Genomic DNA, 20320 nt, shown 5'->3' with positions numbered 1-20320 from the left:
TGCTACATCAGGGCTGAAACTAGGGATAGGCAGAAGAGGCACCTGCCTAGGGTGCAACGATTGGAGGGCGCCAGGCAGGAACCTCTCCTGCCTACCCTTAGCCTGCTCTCCCTTCTCATTGCCCCCACCGGTTGACATTACGCGGTGGGGGCAATGACTACCCCACGCCCTCGAACGGAGCTGCGCACACGCGCACATGCAAGGGCGATGGGGTGGTTCAGGGGCAAGGTGGCCAAACGGGTTGCCTAGGTTGCCCAGTTGGCTTGACCCGCCCCCGTGCTGCATAATTTTAGCCTTAGAACTTGTTTTCCTTTTGCAGTTACCAGACCAACTAAAAGTTCCATAACCAAAACCCTTACTGGTTAAAATACGCCATTCTTTCCACAAAACTAAGCTGTTTCATTCATCCCTAGTTATTTTAATAGCAAAGTTTTTATGATTACCAATAAAAAATGCATTATAAGATTCTAATCTAGCACCAAAAACAAATCAAAATACTGTGTTTTTGTGTTTTTTCAAGCTACTGTAGATGCAAGCTCAGAATGGAATCCCATAATACTTGTAATTTGACTTTCTTATATAATCAGCTGTACCAGATATACTAGCTCACAGAGGAAAGCACAATGGGACCCCATTATCTTGCAGTGACAAGGTGCTGAGTTTGATTCTGACCAAAGCTTGTTCTCTGTATCTGCTTGGGTTTACAGGCAAACTGGATTAAATTAAAAGAATTCCACAACTTTGAATATATTAATGTTAGGGACCTGTAACCTTTACTGAAGCAGTGAATGATGAACAGTAACCATAAAGAGCTGTGTATAGTGTCAACAATATAGAAATAAAGGATAAATATAATCATGAATGATTTGCATATATCAAGTATGACACTGGTGAGGATATGACAGTGGGAAGAGAGCTTAGCACTTTATTTGATGAACATGAAGTATCTCATTTTGGAGTCAAACGGCAGCTGAAGAATAGCTGAGAGTGTTTTATAGAGATGTTGACGCGAGAGTACAGTATTCTACCATAGATGAAGTTACATAGTTACATAGGGTTGAAAAAAGACCAGTGTCCATCAAGTTCAACCCATCCAAGTAAACCCAGCACACCTAACCCACACCTACCAATCTATACACTCACATACATAAACTATAAATACAACCACTAGTACTAACTGTAGATATTAGTATCACAATAGCCTTTGATATTCTGATTGATCAAGAACTCATCCAGGCCCCTCTTAAAGGCATTAACAGAATCTGCCATTACCACATCACTAGGAAGGGCATTCCACAACCTCACTGCCCTCACCGTGAAAAACCACCTACGCTGCTTCAAATGGAAGCTCCTTTCCTCTAATCTAAAGGGGTGACCTCTGGTGCGTTGATTGTTTTTATGGGAAAAAAGAACATCCCCCAACTGCCTATAATCCCCTCTAATGTACTTGTACAGAGTAACCATGTCCCCTCGCAAGCGCCTCTTTTCCAGAGAAAACAACCCCAACCTCGACAGTCTCACCTCATAGTTTAAATCTTCCATCCCCTTTACCAGTTTAGTTGCACGTCTCTGCACTCTCTCCAGCTCATTAATATCCTTCTTAAGGACTGGAGCCCAAAACTGCACTGCATACTCAAGGTGAGGCCTTACCAGGGACCTATAAAGGGGCAAAATTATGTTCTCATCCCTTGAGTCAATGCCCTTTTTTATACAAGACAGCACTTTATTTGCTTTAGTAGCCACAGAATGACACTGCCTGGAATTAGACAACTTGTGATCTACAAAAACCCCCAGATCCTTCTCCATTAAGGAAACCCCCAACACACTACCATTCAGTAGATAGTTTGCGTTCATATTATTTCTACCAAAGTGCATAACTTTGCACTTATCAACATTGAACCTCATTTTCCAGTTTGCTGCCCAGTTATCTAATTTTGTCAAATCGCTCTGCAAAGCGGCAGCATCCTGCATGGAACTTACAGTTTTGCACAATTTAGTGTCATCAGCAAAAATAGAAACAGTACTGTCTATGCCCACCTCCAGGTCATTAATAAACAAGTTAAACAGCAAAGGCCCAAGGACTGACCCCTGCGGTACTCCACTAACCACACTGGTCCAATTAGAAAATGTTCCATTTACAACCACTCTTTGTACTCTATCCTTCAGCCAGTTCTCTATCCAATTACAAATATTATGTTCTAGGCCAATATTCCTTAATTTGATCATTAACCTTCTGTGAGGTACTGTATCAAACTCTTTAGCAAAGTCCAAGTAGATGACATCAACTGCCATTCCAGCATCAAGGTTCCTGCTCACCTCCTCATAAAAGGCGACTAAATTAGTCTGGCAAGATCTGTTACGCATAAAACCATGCTGGCACAAACTAATAGTATTGTGAACTGCAATGTATTCAAGTACCCTATCCCTTATTACCCCTTCCAAAAGTTTTCCTACTACTGATGTCAGACTAACAGGCCTATAGTTTTCAGGCTGAGAACGGGATCCTTTTTTAAATAACGGCACCACATTAGCAATCCGCCAGTCTCTTGGCACCATGCCAGACCTCAATGAATCCTGAAAAATTAAGTGAAGAGGTTTGGCAATCACAGCGCTCAGCTCATTTAATACCCTGGGATGAATCCCATCCGGCCCTGGACCTTTGTTTACCTTTACATGTTCAAGTCTCTTTTGAATTTCCTCCTGAGTGACCCACACGTCCGTAGCTAAATTGCTAGAACTGGGCATATTACAAGGGAAGCCTTCATTATCTGGCTCCTCAGATGTATAGACAGATGAAAAATAAGAGTTCAAAATTTCAGCTTTTTCCCCGTTTTCATCAACCAACGTACCCCCCCGTGATAATAAAGTTCCCACCCCTTCTTGCTTCATTTTTTTACTATTCACATAATTAAAAAATAATTTTGGATTCTTTTTACTCCTAGCTGCAATATCCCTTTCCATCTCTATTTTAGCTTGCCTGATAGCTTTTTTGCATGCTTTATTTGCTTCCTTGTACCTGATGAAAGTTTCCGCTGTCCCAGCTAACTTGAGTGCCCTAAAAGCACGTTTTTTCTTACCAACCTCGACAATAACACTTTTATTCAGCCATAAAGGTTTTGCTTTGCGATGCCTCTCCTTGCTTACAAGGGGGATATACTGTTGTGTATACCTACAAAGCAATGTTTTAAAGATGTTCCATTTTCCTTCTGTGTCTAACCCCATGAAAAGCCTTTCCCAGTTGACACATTGCAGAGATGCCCTTATACTGGCAAAGTCTGCACGTCTAAAATTTAGCGTTTTAGTTACTCCCTTATAGAGCTGTCTCTGCAGCATTATCTCAAAGGAGACCATGTTGTGATCACTGTTCCCCAAATGCTCACCCACACAAATGTTAGAGATAAGTTCAGCATTATTAGAAATCACCAGGTCCAAAATAGAGTCATTCCTAGTGGGTTCTTGAACCGCCTGAAATAAAAAGTTGTCATTTAGTTAGATTCACGTCATAGAAATGAAGTGGCATTGAGGGAATAGTTAACATTCCATGTAATCAAGTGTAATTGAGTCATAGTAAAAAAAGGTCTGGCACTCCATTCAGAGAACCGAGGTGGTGTTGGAATGCAGAATGTGCAAAAACAGTTGACATTTGAAATAACCACATAGCTTCTCTTGAATATCCATATTTAGTGTAAATCAACAGCCCTCTTTTCTGCAGTGCTAACAAAGGGAATTCTGACCATTTCGTTTACTCTGCTTTTACTGTTCTCAGTTTGTCTACAGCTGTACTGCATTTTTCCTAAGCTTGAATATAAATCACATGTTTTAAATTATTTCAGTGCCACCTGTAGGTCACGTAAGCAGCTTTGAAAAAGGACCTGATATGTTACGCTTGCTGTGATTATCATCTTTGTACCAACCTTTACACCACTTTTTTATGTTTAGTATTAAAAGTTTTACTCTAGAACTTTTCAACTGGCTAACACACTACAGCCCCTTTACTCAAATCCCTAAGACATTTAGGAAGGCTGATTATTTGGTGGATGGTTGAGGATTTTTCTCTTCTACAGTTTGATTTTTTTGAAAGATTAATATTTGTAAGCCTGTTGTGCATAAATGTGCATGAAAACAAGACATTCCACTTTTTTGTGCTATACAAGCCTTGGCTATACATCTATAAAGCCTGTTAAAAATGGATTGAATTAATTAGTTGCAGCACTGCTTGACTTTTAAATAGGGTTAATGGAATCTAACTTTGTTGCACTTGCATATGTCAAGAAAATCACATAACAAGGATACTTAACTAGCAATTCTTGAATAAGCTCTCTACTATAATAAATATTTGTATAGCTATCCTAGTATGAGTTGAATTAGATTGAACAAAATGGGTAATGCTACCTAATGAGGTGGCAGAGATAAAATAAATAGCCAAATGAACTGTGTAATAATAACCATTGATTTTACTTTTGCTTGATGAAATTAAAATGTTTTGTTGATAAAAGATGTCAGTACATTATATTGATACATACATTTTTCATGAGCAGAGTTAATGCTTTACTTACACTATATCAAAGTGATCATAATTGATTGGGTAATGATGATAGGGTTCTTAAAACCATTGAAGCATGTATCTAATCATCACACATGAAGCTCCTTTTGCATTCATTAAAAGACTTCTAATAAATGGTTATGTTTGCCTTTGCTTTAATAAAGAAAACATTCCAAACAGCTAAAATGAGGCTATGTCAGATACAATAAAGCAGATGTGGATTAAAGAGACAAATTGTAAGTGGGTAGACTGAAGTAAACAAAACCAGTAGTTAGTTTCATTTTTAGATGACATTTATTTAAAATAATAATTTGTATAATTATTGAGCAGTAAAGTAAATATCACTGGAATTGTTAGTGCAAGTAGTGAATTGGGTTAAAAATAGCAACTTGCACAGGTAAGGTAAACAAAGGTCCAGGACTTGATGCTATTCATCCCAGGTTATTAAACAAACTTAGCGCTATGATTGCCAAACCACTTCACTTAATTTTTCAGGGTTAATTGAGATCTGGCATGATGCAGAGAGACTTGCTAATGTGGTGCCGTTATTTAAAAAGGGATTCAATTTTCATCCTGAAAACTATAGGCCTGTTAGTCTGACATCAGTAGTAGGGAAGCTTTTGGAAGGGGTAATAGGGGATAGGATACTTGAATACATTGCAAATCACAATACTATTAGTTTGTGCCAGCATGGTTTTATGCATAACAACTCTTGCTTAGGATAAGGAAAAAATTGAATATTCTGAAACAGAAAAACACAAAGTCATTGCTTAGCAAAAGATACGTATCAGTGTATTACAGAAAATGTCTAGATGTATAAACTAAATCCTACAGAAGCCAAATACCTGTATGAGGATGAGTTTAGGCAGTTCGAACTTAAACTAGGGTGGAGATTGAAATCATAAAGTTAGAAGGTTAAAGTCTACAAACTCAAAAAAAAAAAAAAAACAATAACTGCTTTCACAAATAAAGCAACAAAATATTCCTCAGTCAACTAACTGGAAAAATATTGAAGCAGAAGCTGAGGGCTAAGTTCATTTGAGTTTACAATCTAATGGCTATAGCATACAAGGTTGTGTTGATTGCTGCTTTGCTTGTGTGGAAAACAGCAACAGGCAAATCTGTCTGCCATCTCCACTCATAGACAATCTTGAGGGATGGTCCACCTGTCACCACCAATCCATCATATAATTTCCCATATAACTGTATGTATGTGGAATGTGGTGACAGGTAGATAGGGCTGCTCACTTCTGCTCGAGTGATGTACTCAAAATCCTGTGTGCTGTTAAGCTAAAGGAGATACAATAAATAAAACACGAAGTAAAATTATTTTTGTCAGATGTGCATCCATTTAAAAACATTTTATGTGTTCAGTAATGCTGAATGGATTATCCACCTAGCTAATGAGATAATATATCCCATTTTGATACTTTTTTTGTGCTTCAGATTCTTTCTTTATTATTCTTGTTTGCGTTACCCTGGCAGTTTTTTTTTTTAATGTTTTTATTTGCACCAATGAAATACAAATACATAAAATATAACATGCCATTACACTGATAAACAGGGTATATACATAAAATGAGTTTACACTTCAAACTACCCTACAGATTGATTATTTATTTTCCTTCCCTAGAGCCCCTTTTGTTTCAGCTACAAAAATTTTTCGGAGCTTTGATCAATACCTTTGTATATTTAAGTTATTCTTATTAAAGGGTTTCTCCCTGCTAGCTCCTCAGATATATACCAAAAATGTATTGTTGTCGAATAGGGGTTAATGTTTGCACATATTTTACCCAAGTAACAAAAAAGTTTTTGATACATTTTTAATAAAACAAGTTTGTTGTGAACATAGATCCTTATTTTTCTGTGTTGCTGTAGAAAAAGTCTTCTTTCAAAGAAAAAACAATAATAATACAATTATTACAGATTTTTTATTTTATGTGACAGTTACATTTGAAAGTATTTATCCTCTTATATCATGTATTGCTTTTATAGGATCAGGCCCAGATTTGTGGTGAGGCCACAAAGGCCTGGGCGGCATGCTACCCCACCGCAACAAAATTTTGACATTTTGCTTCCATACGGAGCAATGGGGACTTCTGAAATCCGCCGCTGTATAGGATTAAGAGATAATTTGCTTGGTTAATTTAAATGTTTATGTTAGACCCCTGAAAGTAGGAGGAATAGGGATTCATTTAAAGGGAATATATAGCATAAATTTTTACGTATAGGGATTAGTTTAAAGGGGATATATAGAATAAATTTTTACAATGCACTAAACCATGTAAAAAACTGTAAAATAGAAGGAAGTGCTTTTATTTTAATACCTTTAGGTTCAAATATGTCCATAACTGCTTGAAAACTGTGCTCTACCCAGACCTTATGCCAGCTTCCGGTTTAGACTCTTCAGTATATCGGCTCAGAGCCCTCATACTTCTATGACACCGTCACCTACTTAAAGTGAGTATTCATAGAGTGGGCGGGGCTTAGCGAGCTCACAGGCAGTCTGTTCCTGCTCTACTCGCTTGTATCCCCCCCCCTCCCCTGGCAGCAGCACAAGCAGAGAGACACAGAAGGAGGGAGGGGTTTTCCTTGCTGCTGCTGAGTAAAGCCTGTCAGTCAGTGCTGTGACCAGTTCCTGTGGGAGACTGAAGGACACTCCCATGTCTCATTTGGCTCTGACTTCAGACTTGAGTGGTTGTTTCTGCAGCTCTCATATAATGGCAGTTTTAGGAGGTAAAATGCTTTCAAAACATCTTTCTTTCTGCATCATTTCACATTTTGAGGGAGGATGAATATTATAACTGAATATGAACTTTATATAAAATGTCTCCTTTAAACTGGCAATGCGGGGAGAGCAGAACCCCTACCCCTCCCCCCCCCCCAGCCAGTAATGCGGGGAGTATGAGAGAAGGAAAGACAGCCATAAGAGAGAGCTGCCTCAATAGCATTATCATTCTAAAAGAGCCAGGTCTCTGTTATGGCAAACAGGTGAAAAGACTTGGAGCAAAACAGATCATGAATTAAAGCAGCTTTGTAAGTTACAGAGTGGGTATTGAGAAGAGCACAAGAATAGGGGAGATAAGTAGAGGAGAGAGTAGGAATTTGAATAAGGTTAGACAGGTTAGCAGTTTGGGAGGGTTTTACCAGAAGAGAAGCATTGCGTGGGCGATAGGAAATGGGTATACAGCAGGGACCAGGATTAGGAGAGATATCGCCTGCGGCAAGTAGTAGCAGTTAGGAGAGGGAGAGGAGGTGTGAGAATTATTTAAAATTGTTATTTTAAATAATTTTGCGGGGTATTGGTTGGAGGTGCTAGATTTTTCAAATATGTATAAAGATTATAAGAGCAGCAGTGTGTAGAATGGAGAGGTCGATATTGTTATGGAGTAGGGACAGTCAGCTGGAGGGCTAAAGGAAGACATTACCTTTGGAAGCACAAACATTAAAGAAAAAACTAATAAGAGCAATAACTAGTGATGGGCGAAAAGTTTCGCCAGGCATGGATTCGCGGCGAATTTCCGCGTTTCGCCATTGGCGGATTGTTTCGCGAAACGGATGAAAAATTTCGCCGCGGAAAAATTCGGCGCACGTCCAAAAATTGTCGCGGGCGACGAAACAATAGCGCGCGACAAAATAATAGCCGCGGGCGACGAAACAAGAGCCGCGCGACGAAACAAGAGCCGTGGGCGACGAAACAAGAGCCGCGCGCGACGAAACAATAGCCGTGCCACAAAATAATAGCTGCGGGCGACGAAATAATAGCCGCGCGACAAAACAATAGCCGCGGGCGACAAAACAAGAGCCGCGCGACGAAATAATAGCCGCGCGACAAAACAATAGCCGCGGGCAACGAAACAAGAGCCGCGCGACGAAACAATAGCCGCGGTAGACGAAACAATGGGCGCGCGACAAAATAATAGCCACGGGCGACAATTTTTTTTGTCGCACAATATTTTCGCCGTTTCGCGATTTTTTCGCCGTTTCGCGGATCTTTTCAAAGATTCGCGAATTTTTCGGCGAAGCGAAACGGAACAGATTCGCTCATCACTAGCAATAACATTATGCATAACATGAATTACATGGACTGAGGCTGGCCGGTCTTCTGCTGTTGCTCCCTAGTTGCTCCTCCTGTTGCTCCTCTTGTTGAACACCTTGTTAAACTCCTTTTTCAGTTCACTTGCAAATGATTCACTTTGGAAGGATTCACTTGTGCGCTGCTACCCTTGCGCTGCTTTCCCAAATGAGGTTCTTAAGATATAGGGAGAGCAAGCTGGGCCATTCCTGAACACAGGACAATTTAATTGTGCTGTACTGTAGCTTTTATTGTGTCATGTGTCTATTATTGTAGCCTTATTGCTTATAGATGTTTAGTAAAATAGTGCACTGCTCCATTTTTTGCAGTTTTGAAAGAGAAATTTATTAAAAACATAACATGATTTTTTTTAACATTTAAATGCTCCCTGTGTGTTTATTAATAAGCCCCATATATAGAAAGTCGGCATATCCATATCCAAAATATAAAATACACTATTTAAAAATAATAATAATTAAAAAAAATACTTTTTGATTTAATGTTCATGTATATTCTTCTTTTTCTTTCAGTTCAACAGAAGAACAGTTCCGCTGGCAAACACAAGGTAAGTTTGTTTTTATACCATTGCTATAATATATTCTTTAAATATAAAGAAAATAAATGTTATTTGTTAATAAAGTAGGAGTAGCTACATACAATATAGTATTCATTGATAAACAGTGGCCCCACATGAATAATACAGATTGATTTTCTAGTTGCTTGGGCAGCTTGAACTGTAGGCATATATAATTTCTGTAGTGCAACATTATAGATTACAACATGATTTTTAGGTGGCTAAAAAAAAACTAGAGAAAAATAGAAATATGTATATAATTATGGATGTAATTCATCTTTGAATTAGCTTTTAGTATATTTTAGAATGGACTATATATATGGGCTATATTTTATAGTTTTAAATTATTTGCCTAACTATTCTTTTTATTATCTTGCAATTTAAAATGTTGTCTGGTTGTCAGGGTTACTGACTCCCACAACAAAATCTGTGTGGGGATACAAAGTTATTGTTACTTTTTGTTGGTTATCATTTTGTTCAGGCTTTCTGCTTTTCATCTTCTGCTTTACTACCACTAGTGTAAGTAGTACCAATGGCAACCTGATAGCTGGGAAAAATCTAAACTTGATAGTTGCAGAACAGAAAGTTGGGTAAAAAATAAAACAGTCTTAGAATTTAGAACTTGTTAACATCATGTTAAAAATAAATTTTCAGGTTAATTACCCCTTTAAATAAAAAAAATATATATTCATAATATTTATAAAATGTTAGTGATGTGTGAATCCTGCCTGTTTCATGTTGCCGAAAAAACAGGTGACTATTTTCTTACTTAGTGCCAAACTTTTGTGGCTGTTTTGCAAAAAATTGCCAATGGCAAAATGCAGAATTTTGCAGTGAATCCATTATGTAATTCTGCCATGGGCATAGTTTTCATACATTAAAAGAAAAGATTTTCTTTTAATAGAGTTTTAATAGAGGTCCCCAAGTCATCAGAAAATGGTTTTCCTTTATAATTAATAACCTTTTAAATACAGAAAGCATTTATCAAAAAATGGCAGGAAGAATCACAGCAAAATATTTTTTACTTTTAAAATGTATAAATGCTCAGCATATAATCCATTTAAACTATATATGTAAAAGTATTCTTATAAGTATAAAAGAGTGCATTTGCAATCCCTACTTTTTCTTACACTTCTTTAGGTGGTGATTGCAGTATCATTGTTTAGCCTACTGCTTGATTCTCTAGCTTTAAAGGATTGGATCTATGGGGTGCCGTTTATATACAAAAATACATTCTGTATACAAAAACAATCCTTAGTACACAGAATGAATGTACACCATATACACTGGTAACAAATATACAAACACATATTTCTGAGAATAAAATCAATTTTATGCACAAAAGGATATTATTATATTACAAACTCCATTCTGTAAATTTTAACAAGCATTCTGTCTCACAAATGTATAACATCCATACAGCAGAACCAGTTTTTTACAAAATGAATTATGTAAAACAAAATTTTGACAAAATATATAATGGTGTAACGGACTAGCATATTCCAAGCTAGATTTTCATGACAAAATAAATGCTTTTGACAAAAAGAAATGGTTGACTCTGCCCCCCCCCCCCCCCCCCCCCACACACACACACAAAGAAGGCCTTGTTTGTAGGATTTATTTAACAAGATAAAAAACTGCCAGCTCTGCTTTACCTGGCTGAACCATCCCCAGTGCATAGATAATGTGTGGCTTGATATAGAGGGCGCCCTCTATTGTCTGCTGTGCTGCATAGCATTAACCATTAACAAACAACAAACACTCTTAAAAGGGCAGCTGTTAAATTTTACAGGTTCTTAAATGGAATGTCTTACAGATGGATGAGAGCAATAATGCTGTACTGTGTCTGTTATACAAAGCTGATCTAAAGATGTTTCTCTGGATTGTGCAGCTAAAAATAAATAAATATAAATATGATATCATGCAGTAAGTCAGCTATTTCCATCATTATAATAGGCCTAATATCCCCTCATTATGATTGCCCCTCTTTTTTTTTTTTTAGAAAGATTCTTGCTCAAGCTAAGGAAGTGGGAGTAAGACCCTGAGGTCTATGTGCAAACAAAAGGGATCATTTACATATTGGTACTTCAGGGGGATCATCATTTATTTATATGTTGTATTTTATGTTTACATGGTGTTGGACTGGGCTGTCCAGGGTCCAGCAGGGCTGCCATCCCAGGAGCCCCTCACCTCAGTTGCCATCTTCTCCACTGCTGCCAGCCTTCACCCCACCCTGTGTGCTATGCACACTGCGAACCCCCTTCTTCCTCCTTGCAGCCTCTATTGGGGTTTATTTACATAATGTAGTAGTTGATCTATAGATAAGCACATTATTAAGAGACTGCTGTAAACTAACTAGTACAATATTACATAATAATAGGAGTCTAACAGTCAACTACAAATTTTTTTAGGGTCACTTCTACGCCAGGGAAATTATGTAAAGTTGTGAAATTTCACATTGTAGTGTAATGATGGGAGTCAGTTGGTATGCTTGGAGGGAGGAGCTTAAGTTAGATTAAATATACTGTACTTTCATTGTGCATATCTCAGATATACTGAGTTACATTGCTACTATAAATGTCTGGTGTATTGTACGTTACCAAGGGGCCCCTCACCCATGGGCGAAGACGGCTACCAAAATAGACAATGCTGATTGTTTACTGATAATGTGTTTTAGCAGAGGCAATTCTCAGTATTGTCTATGGCAGGGTATTTTCTGGAGTTTAGTAACCTTGATAAAGTAGCTGCTAAAAGTAGCTCTGTGTGTCTTCACCCTAAGGGCAGTGGCAGACAGAGAGATTAGTTGCCCGCGACATATCTTCATTACCACGGGCGACTAATGTCCCCGCAATGCCATCCCACCAGCAAGAATATAAATCGCCGGTGGGATGGCATACACGTCGCTACGATTTCCTGAAGTCGCCTGAAAATGCCTTGAGAGGAGACTTCGGGAAAATCGTGGTTTAGTAGCCATGAAAAAGTAGCTGCTACTAGTAGCTTAGTGTGTCTTCACCCTAAGTGGTTATGCTGCTAATATTAAGGGGGGGGGGGAGTTAATGATAGAATTAAGATATTGTGTTTTATTGACTTGTATGTTAATGAGGGGATATTATTATAATGATGGGTTAGGCTGGGAGATAATAGGAACAGCGTCTCAGTTATCATATTAATGTTTTTTGTTTTCTGTAAAGCTCATTATCAGGGACAAAATCCCTAGAAATCTTATTACATCAGTGTTGTTGCACAACATCAGTACAGCACTATATTTCTCAGCCATTTGGAAGACCTTCTGGTTAAGAAACCTAGCAGACATTAGAGGGCACCCTCTATAGCAGGCCAGACAGTGTCCTCAGCACAAGGGATAATGCAACCGTGTAGTGCAGTTTTTCATCTTGTTAAACAAATAATACAAACAAATCATTTTGTGTGTGTGGGGGGGGGGTCAACACTTTATAGACAAATTAAAACAGTGGGAAGACCAGTAAATTGACTCCAGTTAAAATCTGCATATTATTGGATAATGAATATGCTTGTTTTTTATTGGCTTAGGAATTTGATTGACAGTGTTGTTTCACAGAATGGATATTTTATCAGTTTTGTGGCACTGAGTATTCATTTTGTTGATGGAATTCTGTGCTATAGAATCTTTCTTTCTGTCACAAGTATCTATTTTGTCATGAAAATCTAGCCGGAATATGGTATTCAGTTACACCATTATATGTTTTGTCAAAGTTTTGTTTTACATAATTCATTCTGTAAGTAACTTTATGCATAACTGGTTTTGTTGTATGGATGTTTTTGTGAGATAGATTAATACTCTGTACTGGAGATTGTTTTTTTATATAGAATGTATTTTTGTAGACAAAATGTGCATTGGACAAATGGCACCCCATATGGATCAGCACAAATATATAAATTCAAAGTAACCTGCCATTATCATACATGCATTGGAGGCAATCAGCACAGAGAGTTACCCGCCAGAACATTGCAGTTCAGTTATATGTTAGTTTTTATTATGTAAGTTAGATCAGATTTTAAATACTAAAACTTTAAGCTAATGTAACACTTGTTTGGCTTAATAGGGGTATTATGACCAGGCTAGTTTGGGCTTAGAGCATGTGTTACATGCAACCCCCTTTCCCAGGATGGGCCTCCGCTATATGGGAGCTGTGTCAGGGGTTAGATGATGTAGTTGAACTACAACTCACACTGGTGTTGTGCAACAGATTAAAGTAATAGGACGCCAGGAGCTCTTGCAGATGAACTAGATAATACTTTATTGTCCAAGACAATGATACTTCAGGGTATTTCAGTATACTCACTCAGATGTTACACAGACCAGCATGCAGAAGTACAATAGGTATTGCAAACGATCAACAGGTAGAATATGATGCTTCCCTAGTGATCCCTTCTCTTTTGGAGGTTAGGTAGGTACAACACCAACAGAAGGATAGGTTTAGGCAGCTCACCGGCGTAGTCCCTTTCTCTTGTGGAGGTTAGGGCAATGCATATTTGCTAACCTAATTCCCTAGCACTTCTGTGTCCCTACAATAAGGCAATAAAGGCCTAGTAGGAAGACTACTCCTTTCCTATTATCCTGGATGGGGCTAAAGACTGCCCTTGCTAGATAAGTCTGACTGAACTCACACCTCCTAGAGGGTGCTATTACAAATGTTGCTATGCTGTCTTTTCCTCATTCATGGGGCCCTGTCCCTGACTTTAATTTGGATAGATGTGGCTACTGGGCCGGATCTGTACCCAGGCTCAATGGAGTGGTGCTTCAGGTAGCAGACCGGCAGCCAAAGAGGAAGTCACACCCTCCTGCCAGACACTATATCAGTCTGCAGGGGGCGTGTACTACCAGGCTAAACCTATAAGGGATAGCTATACAACTGTAAACTGAGTGTAGTGGGCTCTGCCCTATAACAGCAAAGATGTGAAAGGTATGGATATGAAGCCATAGGGCACTTAACCCTATGGGTCCCTACACTAACAAGAGCTATTGTGTTCTTTTACAGTAAGAGTCAGCACTTCACAATGGAATTGCTTTCAGATAAGCTATTGTTTATCCTACTTAATGTAACTGGAGGAGTCATGACATGGGTTAGTCAGACTTGGATTTTTACTCTAGAGTGTTATTCTAATATCAACCATTGGGGCATTTTTCACAATAGAGGCATCAGGGAGCTGTTATCTTCCTACCTTCCCATTGTTCTGCTGATAGACTGCTGGGGTAGGGGGGGTGAAATCACTTTCAGTGCAGCAATAAAGAGTAAATTAATTTTATCAGAGCAATAGTGACATGGTTGGGGGCACCCGGGAAACTAGCCCCACGCCATATTTCAAAATTAATTATAAAAAAAAAATCTGTTTGTTCGTTTAATAAAGATTTCAAACAGGATTCTGCTGGGGAGTGCTATTAACTTATGTGTTTAGTAACAAACATGTTTTCTCTTGGCAGAATCCCTTTAAGTATGCTGAAAAGTAAAAAAATAAAAATTAACTGTTTAGCAGTACTAAATATGTGTCTGTAAAAAAGATTATATTCTCTGTGATAAACTTAAATTGCAGAAGAAAAAAAAGAAGTAAAAAAGTAAAAATGTTACTTTTGATCTGCTCTGATGAAAAATAGAGCAACAGAATGAACCACATCTTTCAGTAGAAAGATATTCTGCCATACATATCAGATGCATTTGCTTCTATTGATGTCTTTGCAAGTTCTTAGTTGTCAGTTGTATATTGCTTATGTAGTGACAGGCAATTAATGTGGCTGCCAAAAAAGCTGGGTTTGAACACAGCTCTCCAAGCAGCCATGGAGGGATGCTTATGGTGACAAGTCCACTCTTGCTTAGCACTTTTTAAGCGTTCCTTCCTTTCAGTTTCCGATGATTGCCACGCTAATTAGCAATGTAGTAAGCCAGAGACTCTGCATTATGTGATGCATTACAGGAACTCTAGTGAACTGTTCAAATGGTGATTAATTGCTAAAAACAAGCATTGTGTTCAGCATAAAGGAAGGTGCATGTAGATAATAGATTATTAGTTACCAGAAAAATATTGCCCTGTATTTGGGGGCTTAGTCTTGTCTCTTAGACCTTTTAGATGTGGGCAATCGCTTAATGTGTTTTTTGTATGCACTCTTCCAACGGGAGAAAAACACTGTAAAAATTTTATTATTATTAGATATATAGGTGTATACATATTTTTAATGTCTTAATTGTAAAATGGACCCATTATAATGTGCTTGCTCCTGGCACACTGAATCCTTAATCTAGTATTTTCTTATTATATATTCTATATTTACTTTATCTGTTGTTATGATTGCCTACTGATCATACCGAAATGCAGAGGTGGAACTTTATATTGCATTTGCATTGCCCTTTTCTGTTGTATCACTGTATGTTCTATATAAATTCCTAAAGGTCATTTGTTTAAAATGTAAATAAATAAATGTAATAGCAGTTAGTAGGCCCGGTTTCAGGTCTGCTGAAACTGGTACTTTTTAAATATTAGCACCACATTAGTGTTCCGTCTTGTTGAACTGACATAAGATAACTGAATTTCTTTAAATGAGAAAAGGTTTTTTGTTTTTTTTTTTAAAAATTATAACACAGAAGAAATCAAAACACCCTTTCCTGTTTGACATCCATTCTCATTTAATGGACTGGTAAATGGTTTGCCTATTGCTAACTCTGTCCAAAAGGGGCCCATGATGGTACACCTAAGTAAACCTTTGGTTCTTGTGTGGTGTTGCCGGTATCTGGCAAGGCGAAAAATGTCTTAATTTTTTAATTGTTGATGTGCTTCAGTACATTGAGGCACAGTTTTTCAGTTTTTATTAGGTGCTCGTTTTATTATTTTATTAAGTTTTAAGTACCTAAACCTAGGTTCTCCTATTAAGGCACTTCTTTTTGCCTGCTACATTTAACATCATTATCTATTTGCATATACAGTAATAAATTATCATTTTAGATTGCAACATTATGTCAATGAGGAAGTTAAAGGTTGTTTGAAAGACTTTTTGCACTTCTTAGAATACTATTACATTTTTGTTTCACTATTCAGTAGTATTATTCTAAATATGCATTTTTGGTTAGGTTAATGTTTTATTAATCTAACCAGTTTCAGTTTTTAACTTCCTCTAGGGATTGGCCATATCATAACAAAATATTTGAACTGTATAGTTTCTTGAATGATCATAGTTTTGTAATACTGCAGATACAGGAAAAATATGAAGTGGTTAGTAGATACAAGTCCCTTGGTTTCAAGCAATGTCTGACCAAAGAAATAGAAACCTGTAAAGCATACAGTTCTGAAGGTTTATGGGTATTGTTCTCATTTTTGATTTGCAGATGGCCAGAAGGACATAGAGGATGAACTAACAACTGGCTTAGAATTGGTGGACTCGTGTATTAGGTCGTTACAGGAGTCAGGGATTCTTGACCCTCAGGACTATTCATCTAGTGAAAGTAAGTGTTTGACTTTCTTTCATTTTTTTTAATGCAAAAGACGACAGATGTGCAGTTAGCTACACACTGTATGTGTATGGCTACAAACTGTCGATCACTTGCATTATTTATTCTATGGCTATGAAAGTGCATTAAGTGAAGTATCTTTCCTTTTCTTGATATATCTTTGTTCTTGTTCTCCCTTTAGTAAATCTGTTTTCCTGTTTAAGAACAACCAGTGTCCAAAATTTCTTCTTAATGCTTGTGAGACTTATAGTTCTTTTAGCTCTGGTGACCCCTTACGCCCACTATTTCTGTGAGGGTCCACCTGTAAATTTCATGCATTAAAGGAAAAGTAAAGGTAAAAACTAAGTAAGCTTTATCAGAAAGGTCTATGTAAATACAACCATAAACACTCACACAGAAAAGCTGCACTGAGTCCTCTATCAAAAGAAACACAGGATTTCTTGTCTTCTTTTGTGTACACATGTACTTTGGTATCAGACTTAATCTCCCAGAAACAATCCTTCATTCCCGGGGGCCTGGAGTCTGAACAGCTCTCTCTTCTCTCAGCTCAGGTCTTAAAATAGCACAATGTTTGTATGGATTTCTTGAATTAAAAAAGGAACTATTAACTGACTACAATTTTTTTTTTTGCTTAATGTGTTCTTATCAGGACAATTGTGGCAGATACAAACAAGCAGCTAAATAAAGCAATCTTTATGCAAATTAAACTATGGTTAATGTGTTTTAAAACATGGTAGATTGTCTCTTTAATAACCTTTAAAGGTTTCTCACCCCTTTTTCAGGAGAAAAATCTGGCAGAACCAGGGCATGGAGGATTCTGTAACAAATCAGTTTTGTTAAGCACCCAGCAACTTCACAACTATATAACTAGTTGAACCAGGCCAATGATTCTACAAAATGGCTCTAGCAAAACAAATTCAGTCAATAATGCTGTTTTTTAGAAGAATGTGATTTTACAAAGGAAGGCATTGCAAGTGAAAGAACTTTTAATGGTACAAGTATCGGAACACTTATCCGAAAACCCATTATCCAGAAAGATTGGAATTATGGAAAGGCCATCTCCCATAGACTCCATTTTAATCAAATAATTCAGATTTCTAAAAATTTCATTTTTCTTTGTAATAATAAAACCGGTCCCTTGTACTTGATCCCTACTAAGATATAATGAATCCTTATTGGTAGCAAAACAATCCTATTGGGTTTATTGAATGTTTAAATGATTTTTTTAGTAGACTTAAGGCAAGAAATCCAAATTACGGATAGATCCCTTATCTGGAAAACCCCAGGTCCCAAGCATTCTGGATAATGGGTCCCATACCTGTACTATAAAAGTATGCACGGCAAGAAGCATTTTGTATTATGAAAAATCCTCTCCTAATTTACATAAGATGTGAAGATCTTACTGAAATTAGTTTCAAAGGCTAGTTATTAAACTGCTAGATTTAAAACAGCTCATATACAGCTAATTAGTGCTGCAAGTTAATAGAAAGGATTTGGTTCCTTCTATTACTTATTCATAAACCTCCATGCCAATTCTTCCTTTTGTTTCTCACATAGAGGATCATAGTCAACTCACAGTGAAGTTTATGATAAATAATAAGACTCATCTGGCAGAAACAATGACTCTGTTCAACAGATCTTTATTGGTCCTGTAAAAATGTAAATGTTATAACACTGTCGCAATGTGAAAAACACATGAAACTGTTTTCACAGCTATATAGCTCTTGTGATGCAGGAAGATACCAACTGTAAAAATTTCAGCATAGATGGCCAGTAAGCTGGAAAAATGAGGGGTGCCTGTAATTTACAATACAAGTAGACACAAGCTAGTTATTTCTGTGCCTACTGTAAATTACTCCACTAAAATACTCAGTTGGAAATGGAGTCAAAATCTGTGAAAAATTGCCATTAGTTATGAGGTTTATACTATTTTTAGGATGTTCATGTCTAAGTAAAGATCAAAATCTCATTTGTTCATAATAGATGTCATTAAAGGCCAGTCAAAAAGGTCCAGAGTTAAAGGGGACATATACCATAACTTTTTACAATGCACTAAACAATGTAAACTAATGTAAAATAGAAGGAAGTGCTTTTATTTAATACCTTTGGGTTCAAATATGTCAATAATTGCTTGGTCAGAGAGACACAGAAGGAGAAGGAGGGGTTTTCCCTGCTACTGCTGAGTAAAGCCTGTCAGTCAGTGCTGTGACCACTTCCTGTGGGAGACTGAAGCAACACTCCCATGTTTCATTTGGCTCTGGCTTCTAACTGGAGAGGTTGTGTATGTAGCTCTCATATAATGACAGTTTTAGGAGGTAAAATGCTTTCAAAACATCTTTCTTTCTGCATCATTTCACATTCTGAGGGAGTATGAATATTATAACTGAATATGAACTTTATATAAAATGTCTCCTTTAATAGGATACTGCCCCCAGATTAAAGGGCATATCTACAACCAAAGTTTATATAAAGCTATATAACGTTTATGTATCTGAAACTCAACAAGTTTATTCAAATATACATATTAAAAAGGAAACAAACATACAGACCCCATGGTGTTCCACCTTACACATTTAGTACCCTTCTGCTACTTATATAACCCCTTATATAACCCCATGAATACAAAATACTCTTCCACCTTACACATTTAGTACCCTTCTGGTACTTATATAACCCCTTATATAACCCCATGAATACAAAATACTCTTTAAACCTCACTGTATCCCCACCCATTTTTACATAAAACCAATCAAAGAGAGGCACCACTCCCCTCAATTTAATGCATAATGTTACACAAATATATTTACAGGGTTCCATATTGTATAAGGTTGTATTAGTAAAAATCATAATACAGTTTACACCAAAAGCGTCCAATTTTTCATTTAAGGAGAAGGAACGGTAAAAACTAAGCAATCAGAAAGGTCTATGTAAATACAGCCATAAGCACTCACATAAAAGCTACACTGAGTCCTCTATCAAAAGAAACACAGGATTTCTGGATTTCTCCTGCTCCCCCTCCCATAAAAATTCATAAGAATTCACTCCCCCTCCCATCAGAATGTGTAATCAGAGCTACCAGCGGTTAGAGCTACCAGCGGTTAGAGCTACAGCACGGAAGCTACTGAGAGCAAGCTAAAATGGCAGCTGCTATCTTAAACAAATGGAGGGATCTTCAAGGGCTGTTTACTCAGATATGGTAAAGCTTTCTGCAGAATAAATATAGCATTCTAGCTTGCTCTGTTGTGGCTAATCTATTGGCAGTAAAATGCCAAAATGACTTTCCTTCTCCTTTAAATCAAAACTATCGTAGTCATTATAAATTAAGCTCTACAAAATAGCTACAATAAGAAAATTATAAAAGTTCTCAAAACTTTTCATAGCTTATACAACACATTATACTTGCACATATATGTATTGCTCTTCTCCTAATGGTATCATAAAGTTACATGAAACAATATTCCAATAAATAGTCTAATAAATAGCATAATAAATAATATGTAAACATTTGTGAAAACCTTGTAAAACATGTAACATCAAACCCATAATTAAGGCCCTACAATACAAATGTAGATAAAAAATCCAAAACACTTCCCATCTAGCCAAGAGACCCAACAAATCCCTTTATCTCACTCCTAATCTTACTTTCTCAATTC

At 37.2% G+C, this 20320-nt stretch overlaps 1 protein-coding gene across 12 annotated transcripts in view; it reads left to right on the top strand.

The window, feature by feature from the left end:
• Positions 1-20320, top strand: part of ctnnd2 (catenin delta 2) — a 494372-nt gene that overhangs the window by 233266 nt on the left and 240786 nt on the right. For all 12 annotated transcript variants that reach the window (XM_031903685.1, XM_031903679.1, XM_031903678.1 and 9 more), the window contains 2 exons: positions 9149-9183; positions 16545-16661. In XM_031903685.1, coding sequence (XP_031759545.1) covers positions 9149-9183; positions 16545-16661 — 152 coding nt within the window. The remainder of the gene's footprint in view (positions 1-9148; positions 9184-16544; positions 16662-20320) is intronic.

The sequence above is a fragment of the Xenopus tropicalis genome, chromosome 6 (genome assembly GCF_000004195.4).
Source record: "Xenopus tropicalis strain Nigerian chromosome 6, UCB_Xtro_10.0, whole genome shotgun sequence".
NCBI lineage: Eukaryota > Metazoa > Chordata > Amphibia > Anura > Pipidae > Xenopus > Xenopus tropicalis.
Note: the sequence above shows the minus strand (reverse complement) of the source record. Positions and strands in the feature narration are given on the sequence as shown.